This window comes from Saccopteryx bilineata, chromosome X (genome assembly GCF_036850765.1).
Source record: "Saccopteryx bilineata isolate mSacBil1 chromosome X, mSacBil1_pri_phased_curated, whole genome shotgun sequence".
Taxonomy (NCBI): domain Eukaryota; kingdom Metazoa; phylum Chordata; class Mammalia; order Chiroptera; family Emballonuridae; genus Saccopteryx; species Saccopteryx bilineata.
Genome location: NC_089502.1, coordinates 72,053,411 through 72,073,440, shown reverse-complemented (window position 1 = coordinate 72,073,440; position 20,030 = coordinate 72,053,411). Strand labels below are relative to the sequence as shown.

At 43.8% G+C, this 20,030-nt stretch overlaps 1 protein-coding gene across 1 annotated transcript in view; it reads right to left on the bottom strand.

Moving 5' to 3' along the window:
* MSN (moesin) overlaps window positions 1-18,844 on the bottom strand; it is a 76,915-nt gene extending 58,071 nt beyond the window's left edge. The window contains exon 1 of the mRNA XM_066248933.1: window positions 18,588-18,844. Within this exon, the coding sequence (XP_066105030.1) occupies window positions 18,588-18,599 (12 nt within the window). The 5' untranslated portion in view covers window positions 18,600-18,844. The remainder of the gene's footprint in view (window positions 1-18,587) is intronic.
* Between the last annotated feature and the right edge of the window lie 1,186 nt (window positions 18,845-20,030).

Below are 20,030 nucleotides of genomic sequence, written 5' to 3'. Positions count from 1 at the left end.
GGGGTAGAATCTAATTCAGCTTCCCTGCTCTTGTTTGGAAAAGATTGGAAAAGCATGTGCCCATCACCAGCACACACCCAGCTTCTTTAACCTCAGACAGCTATGCCATCCAGAGATCTTCTGAGGAAGAAGGTTCTCAGTCTGGTACTATTTGGAATCAAATGACCCCAAACTGGCAAAACCACAGAAAAGGGAGGAACCACATCAAGCAGAGAAAAGTGGTATACCCTACTGCCAATCACTCCACTAAGATCATTTAGGCACAATTAAAATCAAAGCAATTTCTAGGTGTGGGGCCTACTGAGTTTAGAAAGGGGAGCAGCTTTCATCCTCCCACACACCAACAGAAGGGCTATAACTCCCACCTTCTCCAGAAAGCCTTCTGTTTCAGGCAGGCAAGCCCCTACAATGTTCTATTTCCCACTCCACAAAGAATATGGGCCCTTTTCATTTGATAGATTTTAAGTGTTCTACCCATTTGATAATTTGCTTATTAATTAGCCCATACAGACATTAAAATCTGATTTGACATGATAAGATAGCTATCACATAGTAGAAAAAAGGAAGTTGCAGAACAGTATGGATTTGTCGTATATGTGTTTTTAAAGTTATATGTGCATAAATGCATTTAAAAAGAGATTCACATAACTGGTTAATGATGGTTTTCTCTGGAGAATAGAGTCACAAACAGAAGACAGGGGATTTAATATATATATATATATATATATATATATATATATATTTTTTTTTTTTTTTTTTTTTTTTTTCTTTTTGCATTTTTCTGAAGCTGGAAACAGGGAGAGACAGTCAGACAGACTCCCGCATGCGCCCGACCGGGATCCACCCGGCACGCCCACCAGGGGGCGATGCTCTGCCCATCCTGGGCGTCGCCATGTTGTGACCAGAGCCACTCTAGCGCCTGAGGCAGAGGCCACAGAGCCATTCCCAGCGCCCGGGCCATCTTTGCTCCAATGGATCCTTGGCTGCAGGAGGGGGAGAGAGAGACAGAGAGGAAGGCGCGGCGGTGGGGTGGAGAAGCAAATGGGCGCTTCTCCTGTGTGCCCTGGCCAGGAATCGAATCCGGGTCCTCCGCACGCTAGGCCGACGCTCTACCGCTGAGCCAACCGGCCAGGGCGGATTTTATATTTTTTAGTGCTGTTTCATTTCTTGTAGCAAGTATGTGTTCATTCCATAATTTACAAATCAGGCCCTGGCAGGTTAGCTCAGTTGGTTAAGAGCATCATCCCAAAATGACAAAGTTGTGAATTTGAGCCCTGGTCAGGACACACACGGGAAGCAACAAAAGAATGCACGACTGAGTGGAACAATAAATGAATGCTTCCCTTCTCTCTCCCTTCCTCTCTCTGTCTCTCTAAAAATCAATTTTAAAAAAAATAAGCCCAGTCTGGATAGCTTGGTTGGTTGGAGCATCATTCTGGAGCACAAAGGTTGCCGGTTCAATTCCCCATTCAAGGCACATATAGGAACAGCATGATGTTTCTGTCTCTCTCCCTGCCTCTTTCTCAAAAAAAAAAAAAAAATTACAAATCAAAAATTATAAAATAAATCAAGTCTATTTGTATTTAAGTCTGTCCTACCAAACAGCACAGAATATCTATTAACATTCTTTACATGGTGTCTAGCTTGGCACTGAAAGAACAGAAAATAAATTTTTTAAAGATTAGATGACTATCATGGGAATACAACATATAACATAGGGAATATTGTCAATAATACTGTAATAACTACATTTTGTGCTGGGAGGGTGCTAGACTTACCAAGGGGGTCACTTCTTAAGATATATAAATGTCTGGCCACTATGCTGTACACCTGAAACTAATATAATACTGAATGTCAACTGCAATTAAAAAGTAAAACAACATTTTAAAAATAAACTAAAATAAATAAATAAAAACAAGATAACATTCAGAGGCTTTCACTATTTTAGAGCACAGGACCCATCTAATAGGCCTAAAACCTCTCAATGCTGGTGACACCCTTTCTCAGAAATGGATGGGAGAGAGAATACCTCTTATTGCTCCCCAAATTAGCCTACTTTGACTAAAACATGTCCAAATCTGCAAAGATGTACAACTCTGGGCCCTAAGGCATCTTGGGTGATAGTGGCAACAGCAGCAACCACAGGAGAACACAGCTTCTAAGTACCCCAGCTTGAGCTCTATAGCAGTGGTCCCCAACCCCTGGGCCGCGGACCAGTACAGTCCGTGGACCATTTGGTACCGATCCACAGAGAAAGAATAAATAATTTACATTATTTCCATTTTATTTATATTTAAGTCTGAAAGATGTTTTATTTTTTAAAATGACCAGATTCCCTCGGTTACATCCGTCTAAAACTCACTCTTGATGCTTATCTCGGTCATGTGATACATTTATCCGTCCCACCCTAAAGGCCGGTCCATGAAAATATTTTCTGATATTAAACCAGTCCGTGGCCCAAAAAGGGTTGGGGACCACTGCTCTATAGGACTTCCCTGCTGTCCTCCCCTGATCTGTGCTCGGCCCTGTCCATCCTTGGGCACAGTAGCCAACTCAGTCCCTAAACCTCAGAAGCACAAAATCTCTCAGGATTAGGTTATACAATGCAGCCCGGCCTGCTGGCCATACCACAATGAGCCATGTGCACACACAAAAAAGTTTTAAACTGCGTAATGCTTCAAATATGTACGCTAGGGCCAAACTCTAGGTTGCTTCACAAAGGCAGATAGAAATGGTTTGCACGGCTGCCTGTTAGACTCCACTGAAATGTTTGATTTGAATATTGCCCCTTGACATGAATTTATTGCATAGTGTAAAGACATGGAAAAAGGGGCTGGAAATTGGCTGTGAACAAGCTGGCCACTTACAGGTATATAGGCTCTCCAAGGTGCACAAAAGGGATGACTCCTCCCCATTCCGTGGCACTACTCAGCTGGATCCACATTACATAATTTCCAGCAGGCCACTAGAATTGTTGTTTGGCAAAGGAATCTTAAAGACAATTCTAACTTAACAACAGTAGCTATTAATCTATGTATTCAACAAGTATTTGTTGTATACCTCTTCTATGCTAGGTACTATGCTCAATACTCGGGATACAGTGGGTAGTGGGAATCCAGCACTCTTCTCATGAAGCTTACATTCTTAGTATGCTAGCCCTGATAAAATGAAACAAATAAACAAAACAAAACAAAAAAAAAAACACCTGAGCACCTTGAAACCAAGACCTGCTTCTACCTCTGACTTATTAAGTGACTTTGAGCAAGTCCCTTCCCCTGGTTGTATCTTATAGTTAACTAGCAGATCTTCCATAGAGTCAGTTATTTGTTTTCTTTATAAAAAATAAAACCCTGACGTGGAATGCGGGTTTTCAAATGGCCAGGAGAGCAGCAAGAAGCCACAGGTCCCATGTGGAGAACAAAGCACCCTTGGTGGAGGAGAAGCTACATCATAAGACCTTAAATCTGGCTAGGATGTTCCCATAGAGCTTTTTGCACAACACAGGTGGGATAGGCAAGCCTTTGAAGAGCACACAGTCTGTGACAGACACAGGGACTCATAACAGTGCATGGTAGGGTTGGGGCCAGAGGCCTAAAATGTGCTTAGTTTTACTTCAGCTTCTATAAATACTTACACTTCCACTAGAAGGAATGTTAGAAAATCCTCTACTCTAGTACCACTCATCTGATGCAAAAGAATGGAGGAAAGGGTGGCACCTCTGTCGCCAGATGCTTGTGGCCGTTCTTGAGTAGGGCTGTGCTAGAGCAAGTTGGAGCTATGCTGCTCAGGTGAGTAGGGAGATGGGATTTCCCTGCATATCTTCCAAATGCACCAGGCTGTCAGGTACCTATAAAAATACTTGCTACAGGAAACTGTAGCATCTGGCATTCTGGGCTCAAGGCTTGATGGGAAACAAACATAGAACAGAACTTTAAAAGGCCAAGTGAAGCAAAAATTCTGGGGTATACTAGGCCTACCTTTCCTTATGCCCCACACCTGACAGAGCACATTCAGATGTATTAGTGTATAAACGTTCACCATAATCCTAAGAAACAGGTTGCTATTACTCTTTCCATTTCACAGATTGAAAACTAATATCTGTAATGTTTTAAATTTTCTCTGGTGGGTAAAGTCCAGAGAGACTCACTCTCAGACCACTCTTTGCTCTAGATGCTAATATATCTTTCCCTTCTCCAAAATGTGTTTTCTATATTACTAGTGGCTAGTAAGTCCTACCAAGTGTTCATCCAACACTGTTGAATCCCTTGTATACATTACTGCTGCTTCTCTCTCTCCGTATCTGTCACTGATTATGTGTTCTTCAAAGGCCTGACATCCCTAAACACTTCCACCTGGACAAAATCCCCTACTTGAGATGGGAGGTTAGAAACTTTCAAATACATAAGTTTACTGAAGGTGAAATCCTGAGAGACCAGATGGCTGCAATATTACTTGGTATGATAGATAACATAAATTCTTACAAAGTACAGCAGGCACACAGAAAATGGTGTAAGTAAGGTATTAAAGTGCAGGTGATATAGAGTGGAAGGAAGTAAAGAAGAGACATTTGACATTTCAAGCTGAAAGAAAAAGCATATGCTAGAGCTAAAAGATATAAGAGGTATGGCTTACTTGGGGAAATGTTATCCATAATGCTACAGAAGCATAGCATATATGTATGGAGAAGTGGGAGCTGAGTCTGGAGAAGGAGCTAGGCTAGAGCCAGGTATAAAAGGGTTCTTCCTATATACCATACTAAGGGCCTTAGATTTTCTTTTGTTCATATTCACTGCAGAGTTACAAATACTGGCAAAAGCTAGGCATAATATAAATGCCCCCCTAAAGGGGGCAGCCATTGGACAGAATTATGACAGCTGTTGGACAGAATTTTGTGAGGCCAAATGACATTCACCTACGTTTCTATTGATATATTAAGTAGGGATAAACAAGTCGGATTTATTTATGTACACTGCGATTGCACTACAGAAAATTAAGGTACATATATGAAATGAGACAAAAGTACTTGCTGTGTTAAAATGGTAGGCTTATAGAAGAGTTCCTTCTCTATAGGTAAACTTTGTCATATGCCATATTGGGTTTTATATAAAGGGAAAATATAAAAAGAAAGAATAACTCTCCTCCCATTTGACTCCTCTTTCTTTCTCCCTTCCTCCCCCCTCCACCTGCTTGCCTACCCTCCTTTGCTAGCAGTCATTCTAATCTAGCACCTGTAACTGAAATCCTTAACCCATGTGAGGCCTCTTGGAATGAAAAGCTGCCAGAAAAGTAGCTGTTCCCAGCAGCAAAGTTCCCGCATGGCCCAGAAACCATTCCAGCTCAATGCCAGGGAAAAATCTTCCATGCAAAAGCATTACCCAGCTCTACCCAACTAAGCCTTCTCTGTAAACTGCCCTAGGAACTTTTCCCTAAGGAAGGAAGACAGGTTCCAAGAAAACTTCTATCTGGCTCTCTCTCTCCAGGGGCTCAGGGGGAATAAAGAACATGTTCATGGCCAAGTCCTAAGTGGCTGAAAACAGTGAGCGATCCTTGATTCACAAGCAAGCACTCTACAACATGTCACTACGAAGGAAGAAGAAGGGTAAAAATAGATCCAGCGAAGGGTACACCATGTCCAGAAACATATTTATGCCCCATCAGTTCATCAGGCCCTCACAAGAAATTCAGAAATTTCTTTCCTTTGACTACAAGTCTAACATCAAAATAAGTCATATTCACAAACTACAGGATTATTATGAAGGCTGAAATAGGCATGTGGCAGTTTCTCTCACTACACATCCCTCCCCTTGCCTCCACCCAAGCGCACATGACCTAGCTCTCCATATCCAAGGGCAACACATACATTAGTGACTCACAGGAAGGGAAATGAAGCTGAGCAATTTAAGACTTGGCCAAAAGCAATTTCATAACCCTAAAGAGAGGGATGCTGTGGGGGAAGGAGGTAGAGGAAGTATAATATCATTTGCATTCAGCTTGGGTTTGTTTCTTGGTCTTCCCCTTCCCTGCTAGAACAGTAATGACCAATCCAAGGGTCTTCTATTCTTCCTCGAGTCACCAATGACCTAAAATAGACAGCAACTGCAGTTTGCAGGCTGGACTAGAAGGCCCCACCCAAAAGAGTCAACAGTTGTCTCTCCAAGCCAGGATTGCTCACATCAAGCTCTGTAGTAGGTGGATCCAATATCTCTCTGCAAGCTCACTTTAATAGAGAGGGATACTTACACATTGATAACTGGGGGAGGGGGAGAATGACACTCTCAGTGCCATTCTAAAGTGGAGAGGGAAATTTCTCGAAATTGTCACTGCTCTCTGTTCAGTTACACTCTTTCCAAGAATCCCTTATTTCTTAAAGACTGGGCACAAATAATCAGGAAGTCAGAAAAAGCCAATGTTCTCATTTTAAAGATAAGAAAACAAAGGCCAATAAAAGTGACTTACCCAAGGTCACAAAGACAGAAACTAAAAACCAAGTATCCTGATTTGATGGTCTACTCTTCTTTTCATTGTAATATTTCTACTAAACATCATTTGTTAAAATCCAGACAAGTGTCCCAAACTGTGTCAAAAGCTCAGCTTTTCCAACCTAGGGCTAGACAATTCAAGATTGGGGATGGGAGGCAGAGGGACTTTGAATAGGCATACTGAAAGCACATACAAAGAACTTACCAACTAGAAGGCTTTACCTACTCTAAAGGAACTATTTCAGCTGCTGAGAACCCCTGCCTTACCCCACCCTGCCCCAACCCCACAGTCTGAGCCTTTTCAGGCCAAGCAATACTACTCCTACCCTATCAGAGATCTAGGTAAGGAGCTAGAGTAGGGTAACTGGGCAGGGTCAAGAGGACAAGGAGAAATAAGAAATCAGGGTAAAAAAAATCACTCATCCCATAGCTCTCCCATCTTCTTCTCCTCTCCCACTCATCCCTAATCCCATCAAAATGTCTCACGTCTGGTTCTAACAAGGCCCTAAACAAGTAGGAAAATTTGCAGGTGACAGACACTATATAAACTTGAGGAATGTGTTCCCTGTACCAAAAGAGAAGGGAGGACTAGTTGAGGTGGCAAAGGGTATTTGAGGGGGGAGAAAATAGCCAAATAAGGCATACTTGACTCGTAGAAAATCATCAGGAAAGGTTCCAGAAGCTGACTTCACGGGGAGGAAGCCTTTAGTCATTGGTTTCCTCTGGCAACTGGCCTAAGGCCAGGAGGCAAACTCCCAACCTTAGGAAAATGCCCAGGCCATGACAGAGAGAAAGGTAACAGCCAGGCTAGATTTCTTACAGGCCCACCATAGGCCCTGCTGGAACAGCTCTGCAAGGACCAGCAGAGAGGTATGGTGTAACCCGGAAGCAAAATGGCCAATATTCTCACCAAACATGTTAGAATAACTAGGACCCAGCTGCCAAGAGGAGAAAGGAACCTCAAGATGGGGATTTTTCTCTATTGTGAATACATGTTTCTAATACTGTTGATATTTTCATGTTAGAGAAAAAATCCAAAGACAAAGAGGTTAAGTAAATTGGTTCTCAAGAAAACTGCTATAGGTTCGTTAATCTCCCAGGAGTATATGCAAGGAGGTTTGGAGAGGAATTTAGCTCACTTAAAACCCTTGAAGATAGCAAAGATATGTACAACTTAACAACTGACACCCAAATTGGCTGTCGCCTTGACCCCCTCCAACTCCATACCACAGATTAGAAAATCCCAGTTAAAGATTACAACAGGTAAAAGCCTCTGGTTGTACTTCATCTAACATTCAGGCTAATTTCTAAAAAAGGATGGGGGGTAGGAGGAAGATTAGACCAAGAGAGTAAGGTCAGGGAGCTTATCTAAACATACTTCACTGTAGAAAAACAAGCCTTAATCCTTCCCAGGTATTTAAGGGAGGTCAGGACTAAAGAGAGGGAAGGAAATGCTGAACAAGCCTAATAGGCATGCTTTGCTCCCTCCTCCCAGGGCCTGACCCCTGTGACCTCTCAAATATATCTTCAGGAAAGGATTCCTCAGGATTTTACTTTCTTTCCTATCACAACAAATGCCTACATCTCAACTTTTCTTTTATTAGGCCCTGATTGATACCCTGGCCACACAAGCATCTATCAAATTCTTACAAAGTAGAAGAATCACCAGGGATAAAAATAAACTTCAATTTTCAAAGTCATCAATCACAGAAGCTACCTGGCAAAAACATTACTACGAAGCAAGCACAGTAGTAGGTCACCATACTAGGGGCCTAGAAGCTATGTAAAAACTTACCTTATGCCACAAAAAGCCCATTGAAAAGAGAATCAAATCTAGTTCTGTCATCACACACAGCCAAATAACTGTGCCTTGAAAGTAATCCAAAGGACCCTTTCTCTAAGTTTAAGGTCCAGATGCTTCAGAAAGACCCTGGCCAGAAAATGCCACACTCCTTATCCTATCACAATCACAGACAAAGAAATCCTCCTTTCATTTCCATCCTAACCCAAATACCTATCTTATAGCAAAGGCATTAAAAGAACTGAAAGCTGTTTTTAGAAGAGAGTAATCAGTATGTTTTATTGCTTGGTTTAGCTCATATGGAAACATGAAGAAAGGAGCCTCTCAAATAACCTATGGGGGCAACAAAGATAACAAAATCTGTTTTACTTAATTCACCCAATTCTGGAAAACCCAAGTGCAGTCTTCCTCAACGAACCCTTTCAGAAGGTTCACCAATTGAGACAAGATTGTTGGCTCCACCCGACCACAGCACCAGCAACTTGGTCTATGCTCACATGTACTCTGTTGTTCCCCTTGAAACAGTCAGTACCGCATGCCCTCCTTCATTTCAGACAAAATCACTTTCAAGAGAGCGCTGGCCCAGGGCCAACCAGTTTGTGCCCACATACCAAAATCACATACCTCTCCCATCCAGAATGGCCACTTCCCCCAAGTGTACACATCCTTTAAGGCCCTGTAAATGTCCCAGTCAACCCCTTTCTTCTCAAGATCTCTAGAAAATGACATTTAACTATATTTTTACAACTGTTTTTAAGTGAGTGAACCCTAAATCTCCAATTAAATAGGAGAACTACAAAAGGAGTAATTAGAACCTCCATTTATTATTTGTATATACTAGGTAAATAATACCTAGTAACCACCGCCTATCTTCTTTCTTACTCATCCTACCTAGAAAAAGGGTCGGGCATATAGGAGTTTCATAAATAATTGTAATTGGGGGAAGGGAGTAAAGAGGGACAAATATAAGGTGACGGAAAATGATTTGACTTTGCATGATGGATAGACAATATAATCAACAGTTCAAATACTATAGAAATGTTTACCTGAAACCTATGTACTCTTTTTGACCAAAGTCACCCCTTTAAATCTAATTTTCTAAATAAAATGTATAAATAAATAGCTAACATCTGCATAGCACTTATTAGACGGTAGGTACAGTTCTAAGCACCTTATTTGAATTGCCTCATTTAATATTCACAACAAGCCTATGAGATAAGTACTATTATCTTCACTCTACAGTTGAGGAAAATGAGGCACAGAAGTTAAGAAACTTGCCCAAAGCTACACACCTCATTGGTCATAGAGCTGGGATTTGAGCCCAAGCAGTCTGTTTCTAGAGTCTGTGCGTTCCATCACTATTTTATGCTCCCTTTCTATAAAGGCTTGAAAACAATTCTTTTTGGCTAGCTACCTACACTAGGTAGCCTACAACACTTAAAGGTGACTAGTGAATGTTCAGGTCAGGAGACTGCCATCTAAGTTCAAATGGCTGCTACAGCAGCAGATATTGGCACAAAAGTAGAAAGGACAGTACTATAACATCCTCCTAACTCAAGGGAACAGCTCAAGTTGGAGTACTAAGTGAGAATACAAAGAAGTCAGAGTTCAAATTTTTAAATGGTGAAAATAAAGTGGGGAATTTGGGTGAGGGGCAGGAAGGAAGAAGAAAAAAAGTCATTCTGAGTCCCCAGAAGAACTGAGTCACCCACTGACTGAAACCTGCTACTGCAGAAGCTATTTAGGGAAACTCCATTGCAGCCATCTTGTTAATATAATCACCACAGAGCAAATTCTCTGGAAGTCTGTGTTCCCTGAGTGAAAAGAGTCATCCCTCTAAGACTGGCTTGGGAATCAAAAAAGCCAAGTTCTCCTACTCAAATTGTTACCAACTTGACGTGATCCCAAACAAGCTGGGTGGCCCCTCTAGATATGAATATGGAAAATAAATAACTGTACTCTATAAGAACTCTTAAGACAGTGAGGCCTAGTCTCAAGCAGAAAAATGTGGCTAGTCTCCCCTCCTTACATCCTTTTCAGTGCACACATCCGCCTTCCAACACACTTTACAGTCAAAGCAGAACACTTACCTTTCTGGGAAGTGCTACAAAGAGTCCCAAAAGCACAGTGGAGCCTGAACCATCTCCATATAAAGTAACCTTTGATGTCAGCTCTATACACTCAGAAGGACTTACTCTTCCCATGACCATAGTAATGACCATAGGAACACTATGGTCAGGTCACCCTCAAAACAGAGGAAGAAAGCACTGAGCATCCTACAATGAGTGCCATTTAGAAGTCAAACATGTGAAGTTCCTCCCTTATACCATAGGCCAGGCAAGTTTGATTTTAGTCCAAGCCCTATTACCAACCACTTCACTGAAATCACTTCCCTTTTCTGGGCTTTGGTAACCCCATCTAAAACATAAAGGTTGAACTCAAATGTTTAACACCAGCTCGGTTGCTATGTGGCTCAAACCACTACTATGAGACACCTAGACTATCCAGGACAATCAGTTAAAAAGAAGCTTAAGGCTAAGAACCATATGATTTCACTCAGATGTGGGATATAAAACTGAAAGCAACAAATGAACAAACAAGAAAAAGAAAACAGACACAGACAACAGTATGGTGGCTACCAGAGTAAAAGGGGTTGGGAGGATAGCAAAGGGCAAAGAGGGTCAAATATAAGATGATATAAGATGATTTGACTTTGGGTGGTGTGCATACAATGCAATATACAGATCATGTATCAGAATTGTATACTTGAAACCTAATGATTCTATTAACCAGTCTCTCCAATAAATTTAATTGATAATAAATAGGCTGAGGAAGTTTGGGGTCATCCTAAACACAGATGCATTGGAAATGCTGTACCCCAGAACAGCTGGCACTCAGCTCACTAGCGGCGATACCTTAGGAGATCAATTTATACCCACCTGCTTATTAATATCTACCAATATATATAACTACCACATTAATGAGTTTTATTTTTTTAATTTAATTTTTTTTATTTATTTATTTATTTTACAGAGACAGAGAGTGAGTCAGAGAGAGGGATAGACAGGAACAGACAGACAGGAACAGAGAGAGATGAGAAGCATCAATCATTAGTTTTCATTGCGCGTTGCAACACCTTAGTTGTTCATTGATTGCTTTCTCATATGTGCCTTGACCGCGGGCCTTCAGCAGACTGAGTAACCCCTTGCTGGAGCCAGCGACCTTGGGTTCAAGCTGGTGAGCTTTTCCTCAAACCAGATGAGCCCGCACTCAAGCTGGCGACCTCGGGGTCTCGAACCCAGGTCCTCTGTATCCCAGTCCGACGCTCTATCCACTGCGCCACCGCCTGGTCAGGCCACATTAATGAGTTTTAAGTGAACTTAAAATATAACCTAATAGTTTTCTGACCTGTCAGCAGAACTATAAGGAGTCTATGCTACCTACCTACAGGCCATGAGAAAAAAGGGAGAGAAACTCATGAAGTTTTCAGTGTTTGTCTGCGACTCTTCAGTCAACCCACAGCTTTCATAATATAGTCTCATTGGTTTCTTTCTTGTTCTTCAGTGTTCCTGTCAGAGTTACTAATGAAATAAACCAATTCCCAAGCTAGAAACTCTCTATCCTGAATTCAGTACCCAGGAAGAAACAGCATTCCAGAGGTATAAGGAAATAAGAATATATATTTTAGCAGGTGTTGTTCAACTATGTATTGTGAGCATATACTGCCTAGTACATGGAAGGCACTCAAATTTTGAGAAATAAATTTTGTGGAAAGAATGTCTCAAGAACATCAGTATCAGAAGGGTGCCCAGAGCATACCAATTACTAGTACAGTTCCCTTATGATAAACTGAAAAGACTTTGAGTGCTTGGAGCAGGGTCTTGCCTAAAGACCCATTGATTTTGGATCAGTTGACTGAGGACAGGGAAGATGTTCTTACATGAAAAAAAGAAAATTTATCATGTCACTGTTACTTGCGATTTCCCAACACCCACCTTTGAAATCAATGGGGTCTTGAGCTAATCCTCCAAGTACCACAAATCAGAACCTAGAATTAAAGTTTTCAGCTCTACCAAGCATGAAATGGGAGGAGGGATGAACAGCAAAGGCAGTCAATCATGACAACAGCAACTCCTTCATTTAGCCAATAGATTGCTCTAAAAGAGACTGCCCTTGTATTCTGGGTTTGTTTGGGTTTTTTTGTGTGTTTTTTTATGGGGGCATGTAAGGCCAGTAGGCACGGCCGCCATCACAGCAGCCTAGCCCATGCATGTTTTCATTGGATTAGGACAGTCAGTAAAGAAACAACGAAGCCAAAAGCTGGTGGGCCATCATCTTTAATCCTAGCTTGCACCTGGCGGGCAAGTAAAAACACACACTGGGCTCCAAAACCCACTCATTCAGTGCTCACAAAGCCACTGACTTATCCAAGTTTTCTAGAATCAAAGGTTTCTACCTCACCAATCTCATTCACCTCTGTTCCCCATCTCCTTCCTTCTCCCCGAACAAACTCTGCACAAACTGGCTTCTCACTCAGCACTCCACCATCTTGGCTGCTTCTCCTGGCCTCCTTCGTGTGGCCTTTCTCTGCTCTCCTCTCTAATGCTAATCTCAGAAATCAAGAGAGAGCAAGCTTCTGATCTGTCCCACTTTATAGTGTAGAAATCCAAACCTTTAATCGAATTTACAAATAGGGAAGTCTCTAATACAAAGGCACTTATCTGAGGCATGATGGGATTGCACCACCCAACATCAAAAAGGGTGGGAAAGGCTTAGTCCTAAAACCAAGCCCCAGGCTACAAGGATCCTGCCTGCCCACAGCCGGCCCCAACACACATTAATATAATCACACCCATGCCAAGCAATCACCTGGGTGACGGGCTTCCATGTGGGCAGCACCATCTTTAACAAAGTGAGCATAATATATTTTATCTGCCCGACAGGGCAGAACAGTGATATGGAGTAGCAGGGAAAAAAGATGGTGAGTTAAGAAAGATATACATGATAAATTCAGCTGTATCTCTGAAAGATCAGAAACATACTGTTTCAAACCAGTAATGATGCCACTTTTCATTGACTAGCCATAAAAAATCCAACCCTAGTAATGTTGGTATACCAGATCATCTCCTCTATGGAGACCTTGAAGTTAGAAATTCTAGTGAAAGGGACTTCTAGAAAATACAAAGGGACCTAGACAAACTGTTGTCAAGCAAAACTATTTAGAACATAGTTCAGAATATACGTAAGCTGTCATCTTATCACATCCAGAGAGAATTGGATTTGGAGTCAGGAAAATAGACCAGATGACCTCTAAATGTCCTTTTCAGCTCCACTATTCATTAAAGAAGTTTCATGAAAAAGGAAGAGCGAGAAAAGCAAGAACACCCTTAAACAACCTATTATTACAAGCAACTAGAGAATAATGTAGAGTTAGCAGACTAGTGGTCAACACTACCTCTGTCACCCACTCAAAGATCAACTTTCCCCTCTCCAAGGCTAACATGAAAGCCTATAGATTAGTTGGTGCCTTCAAGGGTTCCATGAAGACCCTCTGCCCCACCCTCCCCTCTATTCCCAGAGGACTATACAAGAAGCCTAAAGGAAATCTCCAGGATGATTCCTGTTGTCTCTATCATCTATGCTTTCACAAAGGCCAAGTAAACCAGAAAACCAAGGAAGTGAAGAGATGCAGGATCCAAAGAGCCACTCTTCTCTCACAAAATCACCATTCCTTATCCACTGCCCCACACTGAAGCCTGCAGGCAGGGCTATTTCAAGGGTTAAAAAACTGAGATTTTGCCTGACCAGGCAGTGGCACAGTGGATAGAGCGTTGGACTGGGATCCGGAGGACTCAGGTTCGAGACCCCGAGGTCACCAGCTTGAGCGCAGGCTCATCTGGTTTGAGCAAAGCTCACCAGCTTGGACCCAAGGTTGCTGGCTTGAGCAAGGGGTTACTTGGTCTGCTGAAGGCCCGTGGTCAAGGCACATATGAGAAAGCAATCAATGAACAACTAAGGTGTCGCAACAAAAAATTAATGATTGATGCTTCTCATCTCTCTCCGCTCCTGTCTGTCCCTATCTACCCCTCTCTCTGACTCTCTCTCTCTCTCTCTCTCTCTCTCTCTCTCTCTCTCTGTAAAAAAAAGCACAACAACAGATTTTTCCTCCCATTCACCAAGTACCACTTTAGTGCCACTCGAGTGGCTCAAGCAATGCTAGGAATGGCAAGAGAATAAATAGTCCACATAGACCCTGTTAAAGTTTAGCTGAACGCAGAATCCTTCAAATACTTCAAGAAACTGGGTGGGCTCTATGGCTGCTGAGGTGGATGGCCCCATCAATGACTACTGGATCACCTTTCCCCTGACCTTTTAAGCTAGGGCTAAAAATCCAGCAAACAAGAGGTTTAACAAAACTGACCCTGTAAGACCTATTCACGTCCTAGCTTTGCTACTGACATGGTGCATCATTCTAGGTTAGTCTCTCCCTATCTGAAGGTCTCAGTTTCCCTATGTATACAATAAAAAGTGTTAGACTTGATAGTTGTGAAGAACCTTTTGAAATCCAACAAACCCAAAACTCAAGAACACCTTAAAAATTCCAAACAGTCTCTTTTTAGGGAATCCAAGAGTGTCTCAGAGACTGTGTGATCTAAAAACAGTTAAAGGTAGGAAGAGAGAAAAACGTCTTTGTGTGTGTATTTGATTTTTTTTTGTTTTTTTTTTTTTTTGCAACTTCCTTATCATCACCAGAAAATGTAGACATCAATTAATAAATTATCCAATCTGGCTACTGAAACAGACCCAGGAAACTGGCAACTAGAAGCAGACTCTAAGAATTGGCAGGGAGGGTGTTAAGAGGGGCATGTTTTAACAGATTTAGGGGAAGCTGGGCTGACTGTGGGAGACAGTTGGCTGCAAAAGTGAAACTGTCCCTGGATAGACTATAGACATGGTTCATATGAATGAATGGATTTGATTTTTCCACTACCCTTCCATACCTACAATATTCCAGAAATAGCCTAAAACAGACTAGTGAAGATGGAGCAGAGAACAGGGGAATTTTGCCCCCTTCATTAAAGCTACTAGTATCACTTCTCAGCGTTTTGGCCAAGATCAAGTGTAGATGTCTGTTCTTTACGGTTTAACATTAAAGCTAATAGCTGGTATGCAGTGAACTAGGGTGTGCCCCTGGATACCTCAACACTGAGGTGAAAAATAAAAAAAACAGGAGGCACCTCGTGACACCCCCAACTCTCACCAGTATACCACATAAATGACAACATTGGTTACTTTGCCCACTTCTTTTTACCTGAGGACCAGGAAGACCTGAAAAGAAATGTGGCAACTTGCTTTGAGCAAGAGAGGGGACTCAAATTTAAGAACCAAATAACCAAGTCAGAATACAGGGTCAATGTGATTAGCATTAAAAAGCTTGGACCCCAATCTTGATTCTGTCACCATATGGCCTTTGGTAGGTCTTTCCTATAGTCCTAAATAACCTCATTAGCTGACAGGGAAAGAGATAAGGAGAGAGAAGAGAGTTGTTAGATTGCTAGTCTTGATGCAGAATAGTAAGAAGCTAGAAAAACTCCTTGGCAAGTAGAATGCGGAAACTGAGGCAAATAGCTGAACAAACTAGCTGAGCAATTTACAGATACTGAAGGTCACTTCCTTAAAGATGACATCTAGGCTTCAGTTGTATTTCGGCTTCAGGCCCAGAAAGGCAGCAAAACCCCAGGTGTGTGACCCCAGGACCGGCTGCAATGATTAATGACCCCCCTGTCCTGGCAGTGACCAATCAGTAGAGACCACGACCTGATAAATACTCTATTGAAATCCTCCCTCAGACTCCCAGTCTCTAAAAACCCTCTACTCTATTGAAATCCTCCCTCAGACTCCCAGTCTCTAAAAACCCTCAAAACAAAGGACCTAATGCTCCCTCCTGGGAGCACGCCCAGCATGCCACCTAGCATGCCAGTGCCTTTCCCTTCCCCCTCTCCTTCCCCCACAGGCATGCATTTCCTAAACTCTAAGCATCCCCACAAGACTTGCAACCAGGAGTGCAATAGGCAGTGGCAGCTCATTCAGTCTAACCACCTGAATTTGTCTCCGAAACCCCCTTTTCTCTGACTTTCCAGTGTAGGCTCATTTCTTTCCCATAAGGTTTCTAGAAAACCAAGGCAGCCCCACCTAACCACTGTCCTGTTGCTTCATCTGTTCTAAGCCCTTTCTTTTCTCACTGTCCCTAGCTTTAACAAACAGACTCTCAAAATCACTTGGACTCATGCTGTGAATTTTTTTCTGCACAAATTCAGAAACCCACACAATACCAGCTTGCCCTAGGCAGACCTAAAAGGCCAGATCCCCTTTCCAGTTACAGTCTCTGAGATCCTTCTCAAGTTAAGGCATGATATACTTGTTTCTCCCAGAAGTTGATCATCCCTTGAGCCAAACAGCATGGAAAATTATCCAAATCCTCCAACCCATCAAAATTCAGCCCTCTCTTCCAACCTGATTCAAGTTTCAGTCAATCTGCATAAAAATACCATCAGTGTGTAGGTACATACAGTACCCTAAGGTTGACCTCAAACAGGTCATAATCATCTCTCTCTACACCCAGGAAAAGGGTCACCATGCCATCTTCTTTACCACTTTTGACTGAGGATGAAATGGTTAAGGTCACTTTGAGACAATTTCCAGACCCATCATTTTGTGTTTAAATATGAGATATCACAGAATTGAGAATAAGAAATGCCACTATAAAAAAGAGGTCACGGGGAAAGTCTAGTCCTAGAGATTCACCCACCTATCTAGGCAAAGCCACACCTTAGGAGGAGTCAAGGAATCAACTACAGAGAGATAAACCCAAGGAGAACATCCTGGAAGGTCCTTTATAATCCTCTGTGTTGGCAGAGACAGTGTGGTCTTTTCCTCTCTTTTCAGAACCATTCTCACTTTGTGTGTAGTATGTATGTTGGGGGAAAGGAGGCAAGTGTGGAAAAACCTCATGCCATAAAGCCACAAGCAATTTATGAGAGATGATAGAACCACATGCTTGTTGAAAACTTAGTGTTTCTGAAGGACAGTATTCGACAAGGGCAAGAATGACTTGGCAGTAAGGCTAGAACACAGCAACGTGGCAATCAAAGCTCAACACACACCCAAAGAACTGTGTCCCCGCTCCTCTCATGCCGATACCCTCAGCCCTTAAGGATACTAGTCACTGTCTCAGCTCTACAAGGATCAGGCAGTCCTAGGAAGCGGCATCCAAGTGAACCATTAAGCCGAGGCCAGCCCAACAAGCTGCTTGGCCTAAGCGACTCAAAGCAGGGTGGTCATCAGGCCTTCCTGGGCAAGGGAAGGGCCCCAGCAGCCATTTGGCATGACTTGCACAAAAGCAAGCAGGGCTCATTATTCAGGCACACTCCTCCCCGTCCCCTCCCTCCTGGGCATCCGGCCCCCCTAGGCCCCACTCCCAAGAGGCTGCAGCTCTTCTCATAACAGCCAGTGGGGTGGAGACCAGATCCTAGAAGCTACCACCACTCTAGAAAGGTGTAGCCCACAGGAGAAATACACTTCATAGAACAGTCCAGAGGGGAAAAGATGAGATAGGGAGCTATTAAATAATAGGAAGGGCAGAGATTTGGCAAGCGGAGAGGAGGAAGAAACCAGTCTTCTCCCCTAAAATTGGGCAGACCTCCTCCTCAAACTGATGCCTAGTGAAGTGTTATCGCTCCTGGGTAAAAGCAAGCAGCCTGGATGAGTCCCTCCACAACTCTCTCCTCCTCTCCTAGTGGAAAACAGCTGAGGCCGCCTGAGGAGTCTGTGGGAAAGATGAGTGGGGGTGCGGGATCCGCCCTTAACATCTCCTCCTCCTAGCTTCTCAAGGCCCCTCCCGGACAGTGGCAGCCGTGCCCCAGAAGGCGCCAATTCCTGGACTGGGGCATGTGTTCTCCTCTGGACCAGAGTCTTCTTCCCCGCGCCCATGGCCTGTCAGGGACAAAAGGAGAACTTGGGCCCCCAAGGAAGCTTTCCCTACTGTCTCATCCCAGACGCAGGAACTGGAATCTGAGAAACAGACCAGCCCCTCCTAGTCCACACTTCAAGTCCGGGACCACCTCACCCTCCCCTCGGAGGGGCGCACCATACTAGGACTCCACTCCCGCCCTCCCCACCCCAGGCCTTGGCGCAGGGCGCGGCATCCCGCGAGGGCGGGTGGCTGGCCAAGCCCCCAGCCATCACCAAGGGGCTACAAGGGCCAGCTAGAGCCTCCAGGACCAGCAGCGCCCACCCCCTGCACTCACCGTCTTGGGCATGGTGACGGCAAAGGCGGCGGAGTTGGCAAAGTTTGGCTGGGAACTGTCGGGCAGCGTTGAACGCGCAGTACACACGGCTCTGACTCCGGGAGCTAGGGACTAGGATTGGGTCTTTCACTAGCGTCCCGGGGACTGCTCGGCTTCCTGCTAACGGGCCACGACTTCACAAACCCCACCCAGGAAAGAACCGCCCCCGTCGCACTGCCCGCGTCTTTATGTGGCCGGGCTTCCGCGCCGCTCCCTGCCCTCACGCCCGCCTTCTTGCCGGCCGCCTGCCTCGCCCCGCCCAGCCCTGCCCTGCCCAGGCCGGCCACACCAACCACGTGGGGTGCTGGACTGGGCCTAAGCGCCCCAAGTAGGGTACCCACCCGCCTACCGAGATCCACCCTACTCCTCTCCCACCCGTTTCACAGCCCCTAGCCCTCCGTATCCGGGCCATGCGGCCCCACCCCAAAGGAGGGCTGGACACTGGGCCGCACCCTGGCAGAGACTTAAGCAGCACTTGGCTCCAACTTTCCAATGATGGGGTTCTTGCTACCTATTAAAACTGTCTGATCCCTCTCAAGACAGCTCCGACTCTTAGAAAGTTCTTCCTTTCTAAACTCCTTTTCACTGTGGCTCTGCCTGTTGATCTCACATCTGCTCTTTGGGGCCACACAAATCCCCTGCTGTCCCTAACAACTCCTCAGAGATCTGAAGATCCCATGTCTCTGAAATGTTTCTTTTCTTGGCTAAACTCCCTCATCTCCAACACTTCATCCATTCTCTTATGTAGTACTCCATATCCCTTTTCCCTCATATTTCCTCCCCATCTTTATTCAATCCTCATTTTCATCAGAATGGGGCTTCTCCTAATATCTGCCCTCTAGTACTTGCTTTCCTTCAAATCCCAGTTTCCACCTTCTTCAAATCAACATCCTGATCCTATAGCCCTTCCCCCAACATATTGGCTGATTTACTAAATTCACTTTCTGATAAGGCTATAATTCCCTAAGGTTAGAGGTTCCCCCTGTCCACTGCCTGAGATGTGTCTGCCAGTACTCTATCCACTTCTTTTCAAGGTCGCAGAATCCCAACACAGCAGTGTTCTAGACTGCAGCAGTTAACTAGTTGTCTGAATTTCTTTGAACATATGTACCCTGATTTATTGATGTCACCCCATTAAAATTAATAAAAATTAAAAAAAAAGTGGCTGGCCATAGTCCTACCCCCCCCCCCCCCCCCCGTCCACTGGCAGCTATTCTGAATATCTTACATGAAGTAGAGCATCTCATACCTCAGAGATGATAAGCCAACTTGGGACAATGGAAAGGATATTTGAGGGGGATAAACAGGACACCTGGCTTCTAGTGGTAGCTTTGCCACTCACTTTGTGACCACTGTGTGGCCTTGGGTAAGTCCCTTCCCTTCTCTAGTCTTGAGTTTTCTATA